The sequence below is a fragment of the Mustela lutreola genome, chromosome X, assembly GCF_030435805.1.
Source record: "Mustela lutreola isolate mMusLut2 chromosome X, mMusLut2.pri, whole genome shotgun sequence".
NCBI classification, from domain to species: domain Eukaryota; kingdom Metazoa; phylum Chordata; class Mammalia; order Carnivora; family Mustelidae; genus Mustela; species Mustela lutreola.
This window is the reverse complement of record NC_081308.1, coordinates 117,000,975-117,017,699: the sequence shown is the minus strand read 5'-3', so window position 1 is coordinate 117,017,699 and position 16,725 is coordinate 117,000,975. Positions and strand designations below refer to the sequence as shown.

The window sequence follows — 16,725 nt, the reverse complement described above, 5'->3', positions numbered from 1 at the left end:
ATCGGGCTCTCTGCTTGGCAGGGAGCCTACTTCCTCCTCTCTAATTCTCTGCCTGCCTCTCTGCCTGCTTGTGATCTCTGTCTGTCAAATAAATAAATAAAATCTTTTTAAAAATTTGAGAGAAGTCCTTTATCACATATATCTTTTGCAAATCTTTTCTCCCGATTTGTGGCTTGACTTCCCAATCTCACGACATTGTCTTTCACAGGGAAGAAGATTTTTTTTTTTTAAGGGAAGAAGCTTTTAATTTTAATGATGTCCAGCTTGTCAATTTTTCTTTCATTAATAGTGCCTTTGGTACTATATCTAGAAAGTCATCATCACACCCAGAGTCTTCTAGATTTTCTTCTATGTAATCTTCTAGTTTAGTCTATGGTCTATGATCCATTTTGTGTTAATTTTTGTGAAGGATCTGCGTCTAAATTTGTTTGGTTTTGTTTGGTTTTATCTGTGGACGTCTAGCTGTTCCAGCACCATTTGTTGAAGAAGAGACTGTCTCGGCCCCACTGTATTGCCTTTACTCCTTTGTCAAAGATCAGTTGACTATTCTTTATGGGCCTATTTCCAAGTTCTATATTATGTTCCATTTATCTATTTGCCTATTCTTTTGCCAATACCACTGTCTTGATTATTGCAGTTTCATAGTAAGTCTTGAAGTCAGATAAGGTCAGTCCTCCAACTTTCTTCTTTTCCTTCAATATTGTGTTGCCTCTTCTGGATCCTTTGCTTCTCCATATAAATCTTAGAATCAGTTTGTCAATATCCAGAAGATAACTTGTTAGGATTTTGACTGGTTTTTCATTGAATCTATAGATCAAGTTGGGAAGAACTGACATCTTGACCATCAAAGACTGGAGTTTTTAATTCTCAGACGTGTTCACACTAAGCACCCAACAATTTGTTGATTATAGTTCGGGATTTTCTACCCCAACCTTCATCCTCATGGTGGTTTCCTGTCATTAATCTCTGCTCCAATAAACCATGACCCCATTATTTGCCTGTCTCTCCAATCTTGAGGGCACTGGTCTTCCCTGTGTCTTCCCCTCACTTACAGATCCAAGGAGAGTTGTTGCTTTTCAGACTGTTCAGGTTTTCACTTGTTAGGATGGAGTGATGCCTTCCAAGCTCTTTACATGCAGGACCAGAGACCAGAAGTCAAGGATTTTTTTTAATGTTATACATCTCTCAAAAAATCAAAAATAGAATTACCGAAGGATCCAGCAATTCTACTACTGAGTATGTATCCAAAGAAAACAAAAACACTAATTTAAAAAGATATATACACTCCTCTAATTATTGCATTATTAAAATACCCAAGATATGGAAGCAAGCCAAGCATCCATCAATAAATGAATGAAGATGAAGGTGTGTGTGTGTGTGTGTGTGTGTGTGTGTAATGAAATATTACTCAGCCATAAAAAGAATGAAATCTTGACATTTTGCAATGACATGCATGGGTGGAGCTAGAAGGTATAATGTAAGTGAAATAAGCCAGTCAGAGAAACACAAATACCATATGATTTCACTCATATGTGGAATTTAAGAAACAAACCAAATGAACAAAAACAAAAACAGAGACAAACAAAACGACAGACACTTAAATTTAGAGAACAAACTGGTGGTTGCCAGAAGGAAGGTGGAAGGGAGGGTGAAGTAGGGAAAGAGGATTAAGAGCTCGTGATGAGCACTGAGTAATGTAAAGAAGTGTTGAATCACTGTATTGTACGACTGAAACTAATTTAACACTATGTTAATTATGTCGGAATTTAAAAAAAACATAATTACATCTCATAATTTTGTATGTCAGGAATTTGAGCAGGGTTGAGATAGCACTCATTCTACTCCATATGGCATCAAGTGGAATCAGATGGCAGCTGGACTGCTCTGGAACATTTTGTTGTTGTTGCAAACTACACATAAAATCTACCATTTTAAAAGGTACGGTTCAATGGCATAAAGTTTGTGCACCATGTTGTGTAACCATCACAGAACTATCTGGTTCTAGAACTTTCTTACTATCCCAAAAGGAAACTACACTAGCAGTCATTCCCCCATTTCCACCTCTCCCCAGTCCCTCAGTGCTCGTTATGTATTTTCTGTCTCTATGGATTGGCCAGTTCTTGGTATTTCGTGTAAATGGAATCATACACATATGCCCTATCTTGTCTCATTTGCCTTCTTTCACTTACCATAATGCTTGCAAGTTCACCCATGTTGTAGATGTGTTGGTATTTTATTCCCAGCAATGTATGAGGGTTCCAGTTTCTCTACATCCTCAACACTTGTTCTGTTTCTTTTTTATTATAATCGTCCTGGTAGGTGTGAAGTGTTATCTTATTGTGGGTTTGATTTGCAGGTTCCTAATGACTAGTAATGTTGAGTATCTTTCCATGTGCTTGTTGGTGCTTTGTGTATGTTCTTTGAAGATACTTTTTTTTCCAAAAAATTTTGGCCTCTTTTTCCTTTAGACTGCTTCTTTACTGTTGAGTTGAAAGAATTCTTTTTATATTATGGACATTATATACATGCTTTGCAAATATTTTAAAATACTCCCAGCCTATGGGTTATCTTTTCACTCTCTTGATAGTCCTTTGATGCACAGAAGCTTTTAATTTTGCTAAGATCAAATTATCTATATATTCTTTTGTTGTTTGTGCTTTTGGTGCCATGTTTAAGAAACCACTGCCAAATCCAAGGTCATGAAAATTAGCTCCAAAATTTCCTTCTAAGAGTTGTATGGCTTTAGCTCTTATTGACTTTAATTTTAAAGTTAATTTTTGTATATAGCATGAAGTGGGTATACAACTTCTGTTACTGATTTCTAGTTTGATTCTATTATGGCAAAGAGAATACTTTATAGGGGCTCCTGGATGGCTCAGTCAGTTAAGCAACCAGCCTTTTGATTTTGGCTCAGGTCATGATCTCAGGATCATGGGGTCGAGCCCTGAGTCAGGCTCTGTGCTCACTGGGGAGTCTGCATGAGATTCCCTCTCCTTCTGCTCCCTCCCCACCACTTGCATGAACTCTCTCTCTCTCTCTCTCAACAAATAAATAAAATCTTTTTTTAAAAGATGCATGGGGCGCCTGGGTGGCTCAGTGGGTTAAAAAGCCTCTGCCTTCGGCTCAGGTCATGATCCCAGGGTCCTGGGATCGAGCCCCGCATCCGCATCAGGCTCTCTGCTCGGCAGGGAGCCTGCTTCCTCCTCTCTCTCTCTCTCTGCCTGCCTCTCTGCCTACTTGTGGTCTCTGCCTGTCAAATAAATAAATAAAATCTTTTTTAAAAAAAAAGATACTTTGCATGATTTCAATCTTTTAAAATTCACTGAGACTTGTTTTATGGCCTGACATGTGGACAACCCTGGAGAGTACTTTGTGAGCACTTGAGAATATGAACTCTGCTCTCTAAGTGTCTGTTAGACCTAATTGATTTATAGTGTTGTTCAAGTGCTCCATTTCCTTACTGATCCTCTAACTCGTCATTCTATCCTCTATCGTTCTGAGCCTAATGCTTAACCAGAGGTGAAATCTTATGGTCCTCTCAGGCCTTTTCTGACTCTGAGCCCTGCCCCGGGCATGCACATGGTTTTCTAGATACCCAGGTGCACACGGGAACACGTCAAAGGCCTTATTCTCCAAAGTAACTCATTCCCCAGTGTTTCCTTCCCAGAGGTGGGCCAAATAGAAGCAGTCCTTCTGGGAGCCCCCAGACAGGTTCAAACAGACAAACACAATTCCTTGGGACTAAGGTCCAATCCCCTCCCTCCAGAACCAGGAACCCACACTTAGAATGCAAGCTGCCATCCTCAAGACCAGGGAGGGAGTTGGGCAAGAATACGTTCAAATCCCCCAATACTCTCTTATCATGTCTCGATGGCTTTTTTCCTGATTCAGCATTTGCTTGGTTGCTGTAAATCTTTGACTATCTTCCAGAGTCCTTCATTTCCACAGATTTTTCAGTGTGTCTGGACAGGGATTGACCCCCCAGAGTATACTCCTCTGGCATTTTCCCCAACATCACTGGGTTCTGTGAGTGATGTTTTAAGGCTTAAATCCTAGCGTTAACATCTTCATTTAACAATATGCACTGTTTCCTGAAAGGAATAACACATCACAGAAAAGATAAAACTAGAAATTTCTTGGGGAAACTGGGTGGCTCAGTTGGTTAAGTGCCTTCCTTCAGTGCAGGTCATGATCCCAGAGTCCTGGGATTGAGCCCTGCCTCAGACTTCCTGCTCAGGGGGGAGCCTGCATCTCCCTCTGCCCCTCCCCCAACTTGTGTGCTCTCTCTCTCTCTCAAATAAATAAAATCTTTTTAAAAAACTAAAAAATTCTCTAGTATTACCAAACTTGTGAAAATCCATAAAATGATTTATTTTATATATGCAAACTCAAAATATCTTTGTACACTTAAATTTTTGCAAATTAATACAGACATCACAATACTGCTCCATATAAACCTTTGTATAAACATTAAAGGAACTATATACATGATTTTTTTTCTTTTAGTGCTTTCAAAGCACAGAATGTCCAAGTCCACCTGAAGACTTTCTGGCGTTACATGCAAGAACAAATGTCGGGGTTGGGGTAGCCTCAGGTGCACTTGGTGATGTCTCTAGACAAAATAGAAGAGAGTTGGAGGTAGATCGTTTGTGACTCTTCCTGCCCCCTCCCACAGAGAAATAAGTTACCCGAATAGCAGCTTTCTTACTCTTTGATTCAAACTGTCCTGAATATTGCATGGTTTAAAAGGCACAACTAGGAATTGTTGAAAACTTTGTTCGGCACGCACAAGATGACCAGTTGGCTTCTGAACACCTATTCTTTTCTGGAGGACGTAGTAAGGGCACCGAGCAGTGCTCTATTTACAGGGGGCCCTTAGTCACTCTGGAAACACCCAGAACAACAAAGTTCCAAGGAGGAAACCCTTATCACATCTAGTAGGGGAGACAGTGTTTACTGAAATAAACCTGCAAAATTAACAATATCACCTTCCTCAACTGGGAAAAGAAACAACAAAACAACAAACTAATACTTTCAAGGAAAACTCTTAGGGCAAGAGCCACCTTTTACTTCCAGAGACTCATAAAATTAAAAATAATATAATAATAACAATAATAATAATAATAAAAGCTTCATGGCTTTTTCTTAGCTTCAGGAAGGCAATTCCCTTGGCCAAAACATTCTAGGAAGCTTTAACAATATTCTGTTCCATCCTACAGCACGGAGAACTTGCCCTTTTTTCTCCTTGGTCTTTGTATTAACACGATGATCGGCTGTTGATATGATTAACATTGTTGAGGTGGTGGTGGGAGTCTATTTTTTCTAGGACCTTCTCCAGGTACTGGATTAAGACTCGTCTTTTAAACCTAAAAATAAAGAGAGATTTTATTCACCAAAAGATAATAAAAGCACTTCCGACATAGGAGCGACAAAGTGGAAGGCGGGGGACAAAGTGGGGCTGGTGATCTCCACGAGGATCGAAAATGCATCCTCATGTAAAGATCCGGCTTAGCAAATACGAACAGTGCCAACTCAGGGAGGGCCCAAGTCTGCCTCAGAGTGTGGTGCTCCCAGAAGATTCCATAGAGTTGGATGAACGAGTTGGACTCAGATACTATCGATCTAAATGCCTCTGGAGACAGCATTAGCTATGAGTGAGGGCCAGGGCTGGAGAAAAGCCAGGCAGGGCTTATTCCTCCCCCGGCCCTGCACTGGGCCCTACTATTTCAAAAAAAAAAAAAAAATTAAAAAATGAAGGTCTCCTCTTTACACCCACCTTGAGGCTTCCTTGATGGTAAATTCAACAAATTGTTTCTTGACTGCAAGAGGTCCTTGCACTTCTTCAAGCAAAATGAAAATCCTTTCGTACTCTGAAGATATATATATTTAAAAAAAGACACTTCAGTATTAAAAAAAAAAACATGAATGGGAAATAAAATTCAATCTTTATATATCCTCGGGAGTTATTCTTCATGGGTGGAAAGTTAGATATAATTTGTATTTTAAATAGTCAAATCAAAACATCCGCCCTTTAGCTCCTAAGGAAACTCATAAATACTGCACAGATGTGGTAGACTGAGTCACAGCCCCCAACGTTGTCTGCCCCTCAATTCCCAGAACCTGCAAATACGTTATCCGATATGGCAGAAGGGACTTGACTTAACACATGGGATTAAGTTACGGATCTTGAGATGGGGAGGCTCTTTGTGTTTGTATGTCAGCGTAGTCACAAACATCCAAATAAGAGGGAGGCCTTAGAGTTGGCATCAGAGAGGAAAGATGTCAGGAGGGGAGAAGAGGCAGGAGAGAAGGTGCGAACGAGACAGGCTCAAAGACAGAGGAAGAGGCCAGGAGCTAAGGAGGGCCGGCAGCCTGTGGAAGCTGGAAAGAGCAAGGAGACAGATTCTCTCTAGAATCTCCAGAAGGAGCTCTGGCCAGCCAGCACCTTCCTTCCAGTTCAGCGAAAACAATTTCAGGATTCCGACTTCCATGACTCTAAGAGAAAGGTGTACTGGGTCCCTTTAGTTAAAGCAAGAGGAATTGCTTTAAATGATGTGAAAACCCAATACTCCCCCAAAAATGTACCTCAAGAGAGAGCATGAATCATACCCCAAGTCACAGAATGAAGACCTTCCATTATATTATTGACACATGTTCTTTCACTACTTACTTCGTCCAAATTTCCGAACTTCCTTCATTAACTGATGTTTTATATCAGCATTGATTCCTTGCGCCATGGCAGGAGTTATCTGCAAAGCGTTTGCTACAGTTCCCAAAGCAGATGTTCCTGAGACTTTCCGATCCTCTACAGAGACACTGCCACTTTTGCTTCCCCCCAGGATTGCGTTAGTCCCAGGTTTATGAATCAGGCCATCCTTCCTCAGACAAGCAAAGTCATCAGACAGAGAATCCAACTGGTTGTGTGGAATACCGTCTCCTGCCGTATTCATAAGCTCTGGCGGAGCAGGTTTTGACAGGAAGCCATCAGGTGTGAGCTGACCATTTTCCATCTTCTCCTCGTGGACCTCAGGAATGACCGTAACGTCTGGAAACCAAGTGAAGAAGTTAAGCTGTGAGGTAGGTGTGTTCCAGCCACCCCACAGGTAGATCCTGGTGCTCCTCAGTTATGAGGAAATTCTTTGTTTCAGAGAGCAAGAAGATGTGCAGATGGAGTCTGAGAGCCCTCCAACTGAGCTCAAGGAGATAATACCACAAACCGTTTGGTTCTCGTCCTGGTGCTCCAAATACACATGGAAATCAAGTCATACACTACAACTAATAAACATTCTCTGATCCCTGGCAGCCATGGCCTAACGCTGCCTGTGTTTTACAAGCTGAAAAGCAGCAAGTCTCACATGATGTCATGATTCCTGTCACTGACATACGGGTTAAAGCCTCTGCCTTCAGCTCAGGTCATGATCCCAGAGTCCTAGGATCGAGCCCCGCTATGGGCTCTCTGCTCAGCAGGGAGCCTGCTTCCTCTTCTCTCTGCCTGCCTCTCTGCCTACTTGTGATCTCTGTCTGTCAAATAAATAAATAAAATCTTAAAAAAAAAACACCATGCCTCACTGAGTTTGGTGCCACACTACGTGGGCCCCCTGCAACCTCTCTTTTCTACCTCAAAAGTTCTGAGGAAAACAGAGGTGGCCATTAGGTCTCAAGGCTCTATATGGACTCCATCACCAAAAACCTTTGTCTGTATATGATTCTCATCATTCCCTTCTGTGACAAAGAAGTGGGTTTCCTTTTCCTCCCAAGTCTGATCCCTGTACTTCATATGCTCAGCTTCCCCAGGCCAGGCACTGAGTCAAAGCCCGGGGATCAGCAGGGAATGAGACAGACGGAAGCAATCCATATCCTTATGGAACTTACATCCTCACGGAGAAGGCAGACAGTAAGTGCACAATGGGCAAAGGGAATAACACACTTTGACTTTGTGTTGGGAAGGAAGGAAGCAGGGATGTGAGTGAGAACAGGATGGAAGCCTCCACGAGGCGAGGTCAGGCAGGGCGCTCCGAGGAGGGGACCCCTGGGCAGAGCCAGGAGCAGGAGACAGAGCCGGCCCGTGCACACACACAGAGGCGGCGGTCTGGTTGCCGTGAGGGCCGTGCACAGCCCCTATTGGGGGACAAGCCGGGGCCATGGAGCAAAAGTCAGAGGCAGAGAGAGCAAGGAAGACATGGAAAGGACACATGATGGTAGGAGAGGCTGGCAGGGCCAGGTCGTGCACGGCATGGAGACTAGTCTCAGGATCGCAGACTCTGTTCTGAGTGCAAGGGGAGGGGATGATGGGTTTCGGGATGGATGCGGCACGATCTGGTTTCTGTGCGGACAGGGTCACTCTGGCCACAGGGCAGGGTATGGGTTAGACAGGGCCGAGAATGGGAAGCAGGGAAATCAGATGAGAAACTGCTGTAGTAGTTTGGGGACAGATGGTGGCAGCATACACTAGAGGGATGGAGACAAAGGGGGCAAGACAGGGATTCCATCGGGTGTCAGGTTGCCCAGATTTGCTAAGAGACGGAAGTGAGAGAAGAACTGAGAGAAATCATGGTGACTCCAACGGTTTTCACCTGAACCCCTGGGGAAATAACAGTGCCAGGGCTGGCCAGGGGCTGGTGCCCACCTGCTCGTTGAGAAGGGATTGCGCCCGGCTCCTCCCGGCCTGGCTCAGTGACCTCACGCCCAGGGCCTGACCTCAAGAATGCTGGCATTATTTACACTGCAGAAACCTGCAGACACTGTAATCCAGGGTTTCGCTCTCCCAGCCCCCACACCCTCCAACGGCCGGCCGGCTGTCACACAGAGCTTTAGCAGCACACACTGCCAAATGGTGTCACTTAAGATTAAGCGTCATGCCCTGGGGACAGCTGTGGGGAAAGCTGTTATGGAGACAGCAGAGGTGGGGCTTTCCCAAGAACCACGTGAAGCCCACTGAGTTTTGTCTGCCTATCGGACATCTCGGTGGAGATACCATGTCCATCGACAAATTCAAGTCTAGTTTTTGGAGCAAGCTGTAGTCCAGAGAGGTAAATACGTGAGTTGTTGACACGTGTATCTCTTGGAGAGCCCAAGACTTTACGGGATCACCTAGGGAGGGGAGAGGGGCCAGGATGGAGCCTTGGGATAGAGGCTGTATACTATTTACAGCCTCTATTTACAGAGAGAAGGGCAGGTACCACAAAGAGAGGATCAAGAGGAGCTGCCATAAAAGGGCAAAGAAAACCAGGGGCCGTAGTGTCTAGGAACTGGAGAAAGTTTCCATGGGGAAGGGAGCAAAAAACCACGTCAGATGACACGAAGGAGCAATGGCCACGGGTGGCAGACATGGGGGACCCTGATGATGCCCGTGGCAACGGAAAGGCAAGGCGGATCTGGACTGCACTAGGTGAGAGCAGGATGGGTACATGAGGCCACAAAGGCAGCCCAGACCCAGCCGCGGTCTTCTTGAGCCTGTTCGCTCCTGCTGCTTCAGAAACCTGCTGCCTCTTTCTGATTCACGCAGCAGACCTGCTCCCACCACCACAAGCAGGACCTCCGCTCCCCCACGGGGCACCTTGGGTTTAATAACAATTTACTTAACGACCGAAAAGCACATGCGAAAGACATGAGTACAAAGGAAACGGAAAGTTGCTTAGGGTCTTAGTCCTCTAGGAGCCATAAGGAAAGCACAACCACTACTCTATACCTGTATGGACAAGGGTGGGTTTTAGGAGGTTTGGATAAGATGGTAACCACGAGGCTGAGGGTGGTCCCTTGCCGCCCACGTGGTTAGTTACAGTAGGTGGTGTTTGTGGTCTCGCCAACAGCAGGGACATACTCCGCCTTCTCTTAGATGACAGAGGACTGCTGGCTTCTCCCGGGCGCTTCACTTTGTTTTGTGGCCCTGCTACGAACTCATCTGCTTCATCAATCATCATTCCCTAGAAGACATCAACGAACGAGTTCCATTAAAGACCACATGTCCCACCCCCAACACAGGCCTTGCCACTCTGCTCCAGCAGAACGGGGCGCCAAGGTCAGACACAGTACAGTCATGATCACACAGAAAGCTTGAGGAATGAGCGACTCGCATCAGCTGAAATGACCTTTCTGCGGAAGGACGAACCATTCAGAACCAACCTTGGATAAAGGAAACAATTCCCTTTTGTGTGCTTTTGCACTTTAAACGCATCATTAGGAAATATTGATTATCCCTGTACAGAATGCTGCATGGAGATGGTGCGCGGCAGGCAGATGGAAAATGTCATTCCCCTGACATGCTCACAGAGATTCAAATATGTCCACCGTGGGGGCTTTTCACTCTTGGGGGGTACAGGATGAGAGCAGACATGTAAAAGGGTAGCTAAAAGCTGTTCTCATCCAAGGATAACCCAAGAATATGAAAGTATTTTCATAAAATCATGAATGATATTTCCAAGGCACTTTCCAAAGCAAGACTACATGCCAGGTCGTGTTGGAAAATGGTATTACACGCACTCACTCAACACTCCACAGGGCTTTGTTAGTTAAGCATAACAAGCAGCCCCAGCGCTACAGAGGAAGAGACCAAGGCACAAAAAGATTAAGAAAAACTCCAATTAATTGAGGATAGGGTGAAGTGGAATGCCTTCCAGTCTTGTTTTGTTACAAGAGAGATTACTGTATGGTCTGTACCTTAATACCAATTGTCTTCTCCATGTGTGCAGATATAATCCCCATGAGTCCTCATCCTGAAATGGTCAAGTCAGCATCTCTCCCTCCCTCTCCCACCCCCACCACACTCCACATTAAGATTCCAGTGGGACAATCCAAATAAAGCAACATCACCTAGTACTTCCTATTTCAAAAGGAACAGTTAGTTCATCACGGTCTAGATAGAGCATTAGCGATCTGAGTCATGGAAATAGGAAATAAATGGCAATCTCAATATTAAAGGAATTGGTGTGTAAAGGTGGGAATGCATATAGGCTCAAAGCTGGAAAGATGTGAGTTCAAATCCTGACTTTCATCAGCCGTGTTAGTTGACTGTTGTGAGTCTTGATTTCTTCTTATTAAAGGGCAGATGGGAACGCTCATCTACACTGCGAGCACAAGATGCGATCATTTGAAACGCCAGCTCCTACTTGGTACCCAATTAAGGCCTATTATTTTCTTCAAGCAACACACCTTCACATCCATTCACAAAGAGCCCTAGAGTCCTATTTTATTTTTTAAACAGAGGGATAAGCTCTGATTTATATTCATCTTGCCCAAAAGAAAGGAAATGTAGCAAGGATATCACAAGGTAGGCAAACCTAGAAATCGGCATCTTACCTTCTTATCTTGTTTGAATGGGTTGCCAAAAGTATGCAGTCTTTTTGGTTGATCAGGATCAATCTCTCGAAGGGGGGAAGCCAATGTCTTTAGATACTCCTGATAGTTACCCATTTGTGCCACTGGAACGCTATGAAGGGAATCTGTAACATCACAGGAAGAGACAGAGATGCTCTACAGTGCCAATGCCCTGTTTTGAGAGGACACGATCCTAGCTGGCTTTAACAATGTGGACCTTGGCATCCAAAGCCTAAAATCTCAAATCCAAAGATCCAAAAGCATCTCTCTTCATCCCACTCAATACTCGGGGTACCATCACTACTGCCTACAAGCTCCAATCACTAGGATGACCACAACTCCCTTCTCCATCCAACTGGGTTTGAAAATGGGCTGACATTTAATATGCCACCACCCAACCTGGGGTGCCATGTTTGTTCTGCATTTCAAAGAGCCTAGGCTCCATGGTTCTCTCTCATCATCCAGAGAACCTTGGATAGTAGGCCTTATGTTCTTGGGAGAATGTAATTAAATCTACAGGCTCTCTTCCTAGTGAGTCTTTCTCCTCGCCACAAAACTTGGTGTATGATTGCAAGAGATGGGCTGACTAAGATTTGCTCAGTTTAATGGACAAATGACTCCTTTTAAAATGAACAAAAGGGAGTAAAGGGGAATTGTACACCATCACCAATTATCCTAGACACTCTCCGGTTCATTCTTTTCATCTAAATGAGGAATTCTGGATCGAATTCATCATGGCAGGCCAGGTTGTACAATTTCCAAAATATGACAGACCTAGCTCCTGCCACTTTCCAACTCACGAAACCTGGACTTAGCTATTAAAATGCTCGTAAGACGGAGAGAGAGAGAGAGTCAAAGCAAGAAACACACTCCTAACCATAGTGAACAAACTGATGGTTACCAGAGGGGAGAGGGTTGGGGGGATGGGTGAATCAGGTAACAGGGATTAAGGAGGGCACTTGTGATGAGCTCCCACTCTTTGGATGTAAGTGCTGAATCACTAAATTGTACACCTGAAACTAATATTACACTGTATGTTAACTAGACTGGAATTAAAACAAAAACTTCAAAAAAAAAAAAAAAGATGCTCACTCTCAGTTTCCATGTCCATAAAATGGGCATAAAAGCAGTATCTCTCTCATGGGACTGTTTTGACGCTTCAAGAGCTGAAGCCTGCAGGCCGATTAATGCACACCTCCCCTAAAACCTGAGGACAAGCAACTTGTGCCTGGGGAGTGTAGGGATTTAGCAAAAATGGGCATTCTAAGCCTTTAAAGATTACAAAATAAACCTACCAGTTATGCAGTAAGTGCCTTCATGTAAGTCAGGCTTGACGTTTTCCTAATCAATAAAAAATACTGCTTTGTTCATTTACCTTCATCTTGTCCCACAATAAACTTGTGCGTCTTCAGGAGATTGGATCTCATTCTCGTTAACTGGTCTAAAAGACCTCTACGCGGAATATCATAAGCATTTCTATATGTCTGAGGTTTCAAATCCTATTTGAAAGGGAACAAATAATTTCAGTCACTCCTGAGGCTTTTGGTGTAGAAGTGTCATTCTTAACTCTCTTAAAATCTTGGGGAAGAGAGAGAGAGTCAATGTAATTAACTTATGGTAGAACTAGGCTGGTGGCCAATTAGACTTTGATGGCCTTGTTCTGAATTCCAATATACCCACACAGTATTCAAAGCACTGGGAATATCCTTTTCCAAGTATGTCAGCTGGCCTGGCCAGTTCTACCCAACATGGACCTTGTCTATGGGAAATCGTGGGTCCAGGGGTCCGGGCAAGGCTGGCCCAGACTCTCACTGGTGCTCTGCTGCCCGAGTCTCTTCATACCTGATCCTCTTCCATGTCCTCTCCTCTCACAGGGGCTAGATCAGCAGTCCAGCCTGAAGGCTCTCCCTGCCCACTTCTGTCCTCTCTTCCCTTTATCCTTGACAGACATTACCCACCCCACCCCCTCTGGAATGCATCTTGTGCATTTCATGCCATATCGGCATCTGCTGGCAGGACAATTCCCAGACTGGTCCGTACGGATAACCATGAAGTCCAAAACAGGATCGTAATCATTTCAAAACGAAAATAATACGACATAAACGTATCAGACAAGTTCAAACAAACACAAATGATTTATGTCACGGTTTACCTTGTTTAAGAGCCCTAACTGGAAGCCAGCAAATTCTTTGGTATTCAATTCTGTCAGTCTTGGTGCACTTTCCCCTATGATTTCTTTCAATAGTTTTCTAAAATTTTTACTGTGTGTCAAGGACACGCCAACTCCAGAATGGTTTTTCACTCTGATTCCAATTTCCTGGGGAGGTTTCTTCCCCACGGATGCTAGTATTCGTTCTGACTCTAGTTTGGTCTAAAATGAAAGTACATAATATGTTAAGAAAAGATCTACATTATCACAGTAGTTTTCACTACTTAAGAAAGGTAATACTTTAAGAACCCCACAGAACAACTTTTCAATCATAAATCACAGAAAAACTGATAATTAAACATTTCCCTGTGCTTCTCTGTGCTAGCACAGCAAACAGGGAGGGGGCCTAGAAAGGTAAATAACTTACTACATTTTTTTCTCTTGTCTAGTGTCAAAATTTGATTGAATCATGGAGAGAATGGAAACTGTGGCTAAGATTTCCGTTCACAGACATTTAAAATCACATTTTGTTGTTATAGAATCTAGTCTAAGTCAACATATTTATTTCAGATCCAGACATAAAGGTTTAAGACTCTGAATGTATAAATGTAAACTAGTGCTAAAATTTGGATTACATAGATTGGCATTACATCTGGAAAAATTAAACTGTTTGTTTCTAATATCGGACTGCCCCCAGAAAAGTAATGCTTAATTTAACAAACATTACCATGTAAATAATATGTAATGTATATACTCAGTAATCTTCTAGCTAATTGGCAAAAAACACCCCTCTTACTAGACACTGTTAAACCACATTGATAAATATTGCTTGACAGCGTATTATAGGAATATATTGGGCATATTTTGGGATTTACATACATCTGAGATGGCTCAAGGAATACTGGCAACATAGTTATTAAATTAGTAATTAAATTAGTAATTGGAGTAATTATAAATTAGTAATAATCTTTTTCTTTTTCTCTAAAAGAAGGAATCCTGCCAATGACCAGTAAGCCCAAAAGAATTTTGAGTTTCTTATGATTAGGTCAGAGATACCCACTAATTCTCACTATGCTTGGAATTAAGTACATGTATTATCTTTTGCAAAAAATTAAGTTATGAAATAAGGGAGAAGAGCAAATGAAGGGTCTGTTTCCAGAAATGGTCCCAAAATCCCATTCGGAAAACTACACAAGCAACGTGTCTCAGAAGGTCCCAGAACTTGCATGAGTTTCAACTCTGCTCACTATTCTTCCTTGTGGCCATACCCTGCTGACACAGCCTTAAAGGCCTAAGGTAGACATCAAATAAAAAATATATATAAATCAACAGGTCAATCAATCAATAACCAAAACAAAACATTAACAACAACAACAAAAATCTATTAGCAGAGAGGAAAGGGGGTCGTGGGGACACTCAGTAAACCAGAAATCTAGGTTTGCCTTTACTGTCTCTTGCATTTATGAGCATGCTGGCCGGTCAAGAGCTGGTAAGCCCCAGGCCGTCCTTCTGTCTAGGACAGGTCCTCGCCAGGAGTGTCAGTATCCCCAACTGTGGAGTCATTTTGGTTCTTTAGTGAAATCTGACACTCTTTTGCTTACTATTGTCTGTCTCCTACAGGCCCAGCTTCCAAACATGTCTGACTTAAAGCCTGACAGCCACTACAAATGCTAGCTAGTACTGGTCCCTACCTGGGAAAACCCTTGTGCAGAAGAAGAAAGTAAAAAGGCAAAAAGGCTGCATCACCTTGTCATATAACGTAACACATTTGTATGGCAGTAAAGCTCTAACTCAGTAGTTCTCAAATATTTCCATCCTGCAAGAATGGGCTAGGTAGAGGTGAGAAGTATGATAAATAGGGGTGAGTGGAGAATGAGGTACTAATAGAGGTGAATAATGGTAAATGAGGTTGGGGGGGATAAAGGAACAGATGGAGGGCAAGAAGAGGGGAGGCTGAACTCCACTCTTCAGGTTCCTTTGGGGCCCGTCACCCTCCAGTGCAAGGAACACTGGTCTCATCTCCCCGTCTCCAAGAAAAGGCATCTGCGTATTTATTGCCTAAATACGAATGTCAGGCAAGACGCTGAATCACACCATGCCTCCGAGGGCTGACCTAAAGAAGGTGGGGAGGGTACTCTAGCCCAATGTGACTTGAGGAGAAATTAGGTTTAGGACAGACAAAATGTGACCCATGAAATAATTTGACTAAGCCTCTGCCCCTCTTAGGCCACAAGGTTATCAACCAGCTTGTGGGCAGCACAAACCGGCGAGCAAAAGGAGAAATGGCACAGTATCCAATGACACTGACAGACCCTTAACTGTAGTTTAATGGTGAAGCTAGAAGCCATAGAGAATCACATTATTACTAATCCATAAAGTGGAGAAATAGATACACATTTAATCTGAAAAAAGTACAATTACACTAAAGAATAAGGAAATGCACTTCTGAGGGCAAAGGATTTTTGTTTGTTTATTTTTACCAATACTACCTGTTGGCTGAGTTTTTTAAGGTAAGAGATAACACTGTAACTAAGTCCACAATCTAAATTATCTGATATCAGATTTGGAGCTCCCATCATCCTTAGTGCTTTCTTTAATGGCTATAAGGAAACAAAATACACAACAGTAAGAATAGAATAAATCTTAAAATACTCAAAGTTCAGTTATAAGGGGCAAAGGGACACGATTCATTTCTTAGAAGTCAAGGTGCTGCACATAAAACCAAACATGGAACATTAAAAAGTGGCAATGAATACAGCAGAGGAGTAAGAAGCAGAAAGTAACAAAATCAGAAGACAGTGGGATAAGAAGAGCAAGAAACAGCAAATTCAAACAGGTAAATTGCTTTCAGACTTAAGTCCCGAGTCATAAAATCATTTTCATATTGCATTTTATCGTGCACCCCGTTCCTGCCATGGTAAATACTAACACACCCCAATTTCTCCTCCCAGTGATACCAATGGTACCCTTTAAGATTCTGCCTTTTCACCTCTAGAAACTTGGCTGAAAGTTTGCCATATCTGCCTCTGAAATGATTTTGATCATCTTGATTTCGATTATACAACCAGTTCAAAATCATGACTGTTTTTTCCCAAATTGTAGAAACCCAAATGAGGCCAAGTAGCTTTTTGTTCTTTTTGGATTCCCCTCCCCCAACCAGCACCCTTGCCTCGTGCTGTGTCTTGGACACATTTAACAGGCAGAACGTCCATATCCAGCCTTCCGAGTTGTTTTTCAGAGGGAAACCCCATACTGAAAATTTC

General features: G+C 42.9%; 1 protein-coding gene across 5 annotated transcripts in view; it reads right to left on the bottom strand.

Annotated features, from left to right (window-relative positions):
* Nucleotides 1–4,347: 4,347 nt before the first annotated feature.
* Nucleotides 4,348–16,725, bottom strand: part of LOC131821182 (integrator complex subunit 6-like) — a 53,480-nt gene continuing 41,102 nt past the window's right edge. The window contains exons 11-18 of one of the 5 annotated variants that reach the window (XM_059157049.1): nt 15,952–16,062; nt 13,466–13,684; nt 12,689–12,812; nt 11,296–11,438; nt 9,689–9,923; nt 6,671–7,045; nt 5,777–5,870; nt 4,348–5,366 (exon numbers count right to left, since the gene is read on the bottom strand). In XM_059157049.1, coding sequence (XP_059013032.1) covers nt 5,258–5,366; nt 5,777–5,870; nt 6,671–7,045; nt 9,689–9,923; nt 11,296–11,438; nt 12,689–12,812; nt 13,466–13,684; nt 15,952–16,062 — 1,410 coding nt within the window. In that variant the 3' untranslated portion in view covers nt 4,348–5,257. Of the gene's footprint in view, nt 5,367–5,776; nt 5,871–6,670; nt 7,046–9,688; nt 9,924–11,295; nt 11,439–12,688; nt 12,813–13,465; nt 16,063–16,725 lie in introns of those variants that run through there. The other 4 variants (XM_059157052.1, XM_059157050.1, XM_059157053.1 and 1 more) reach the window with 4 other exon arrangements.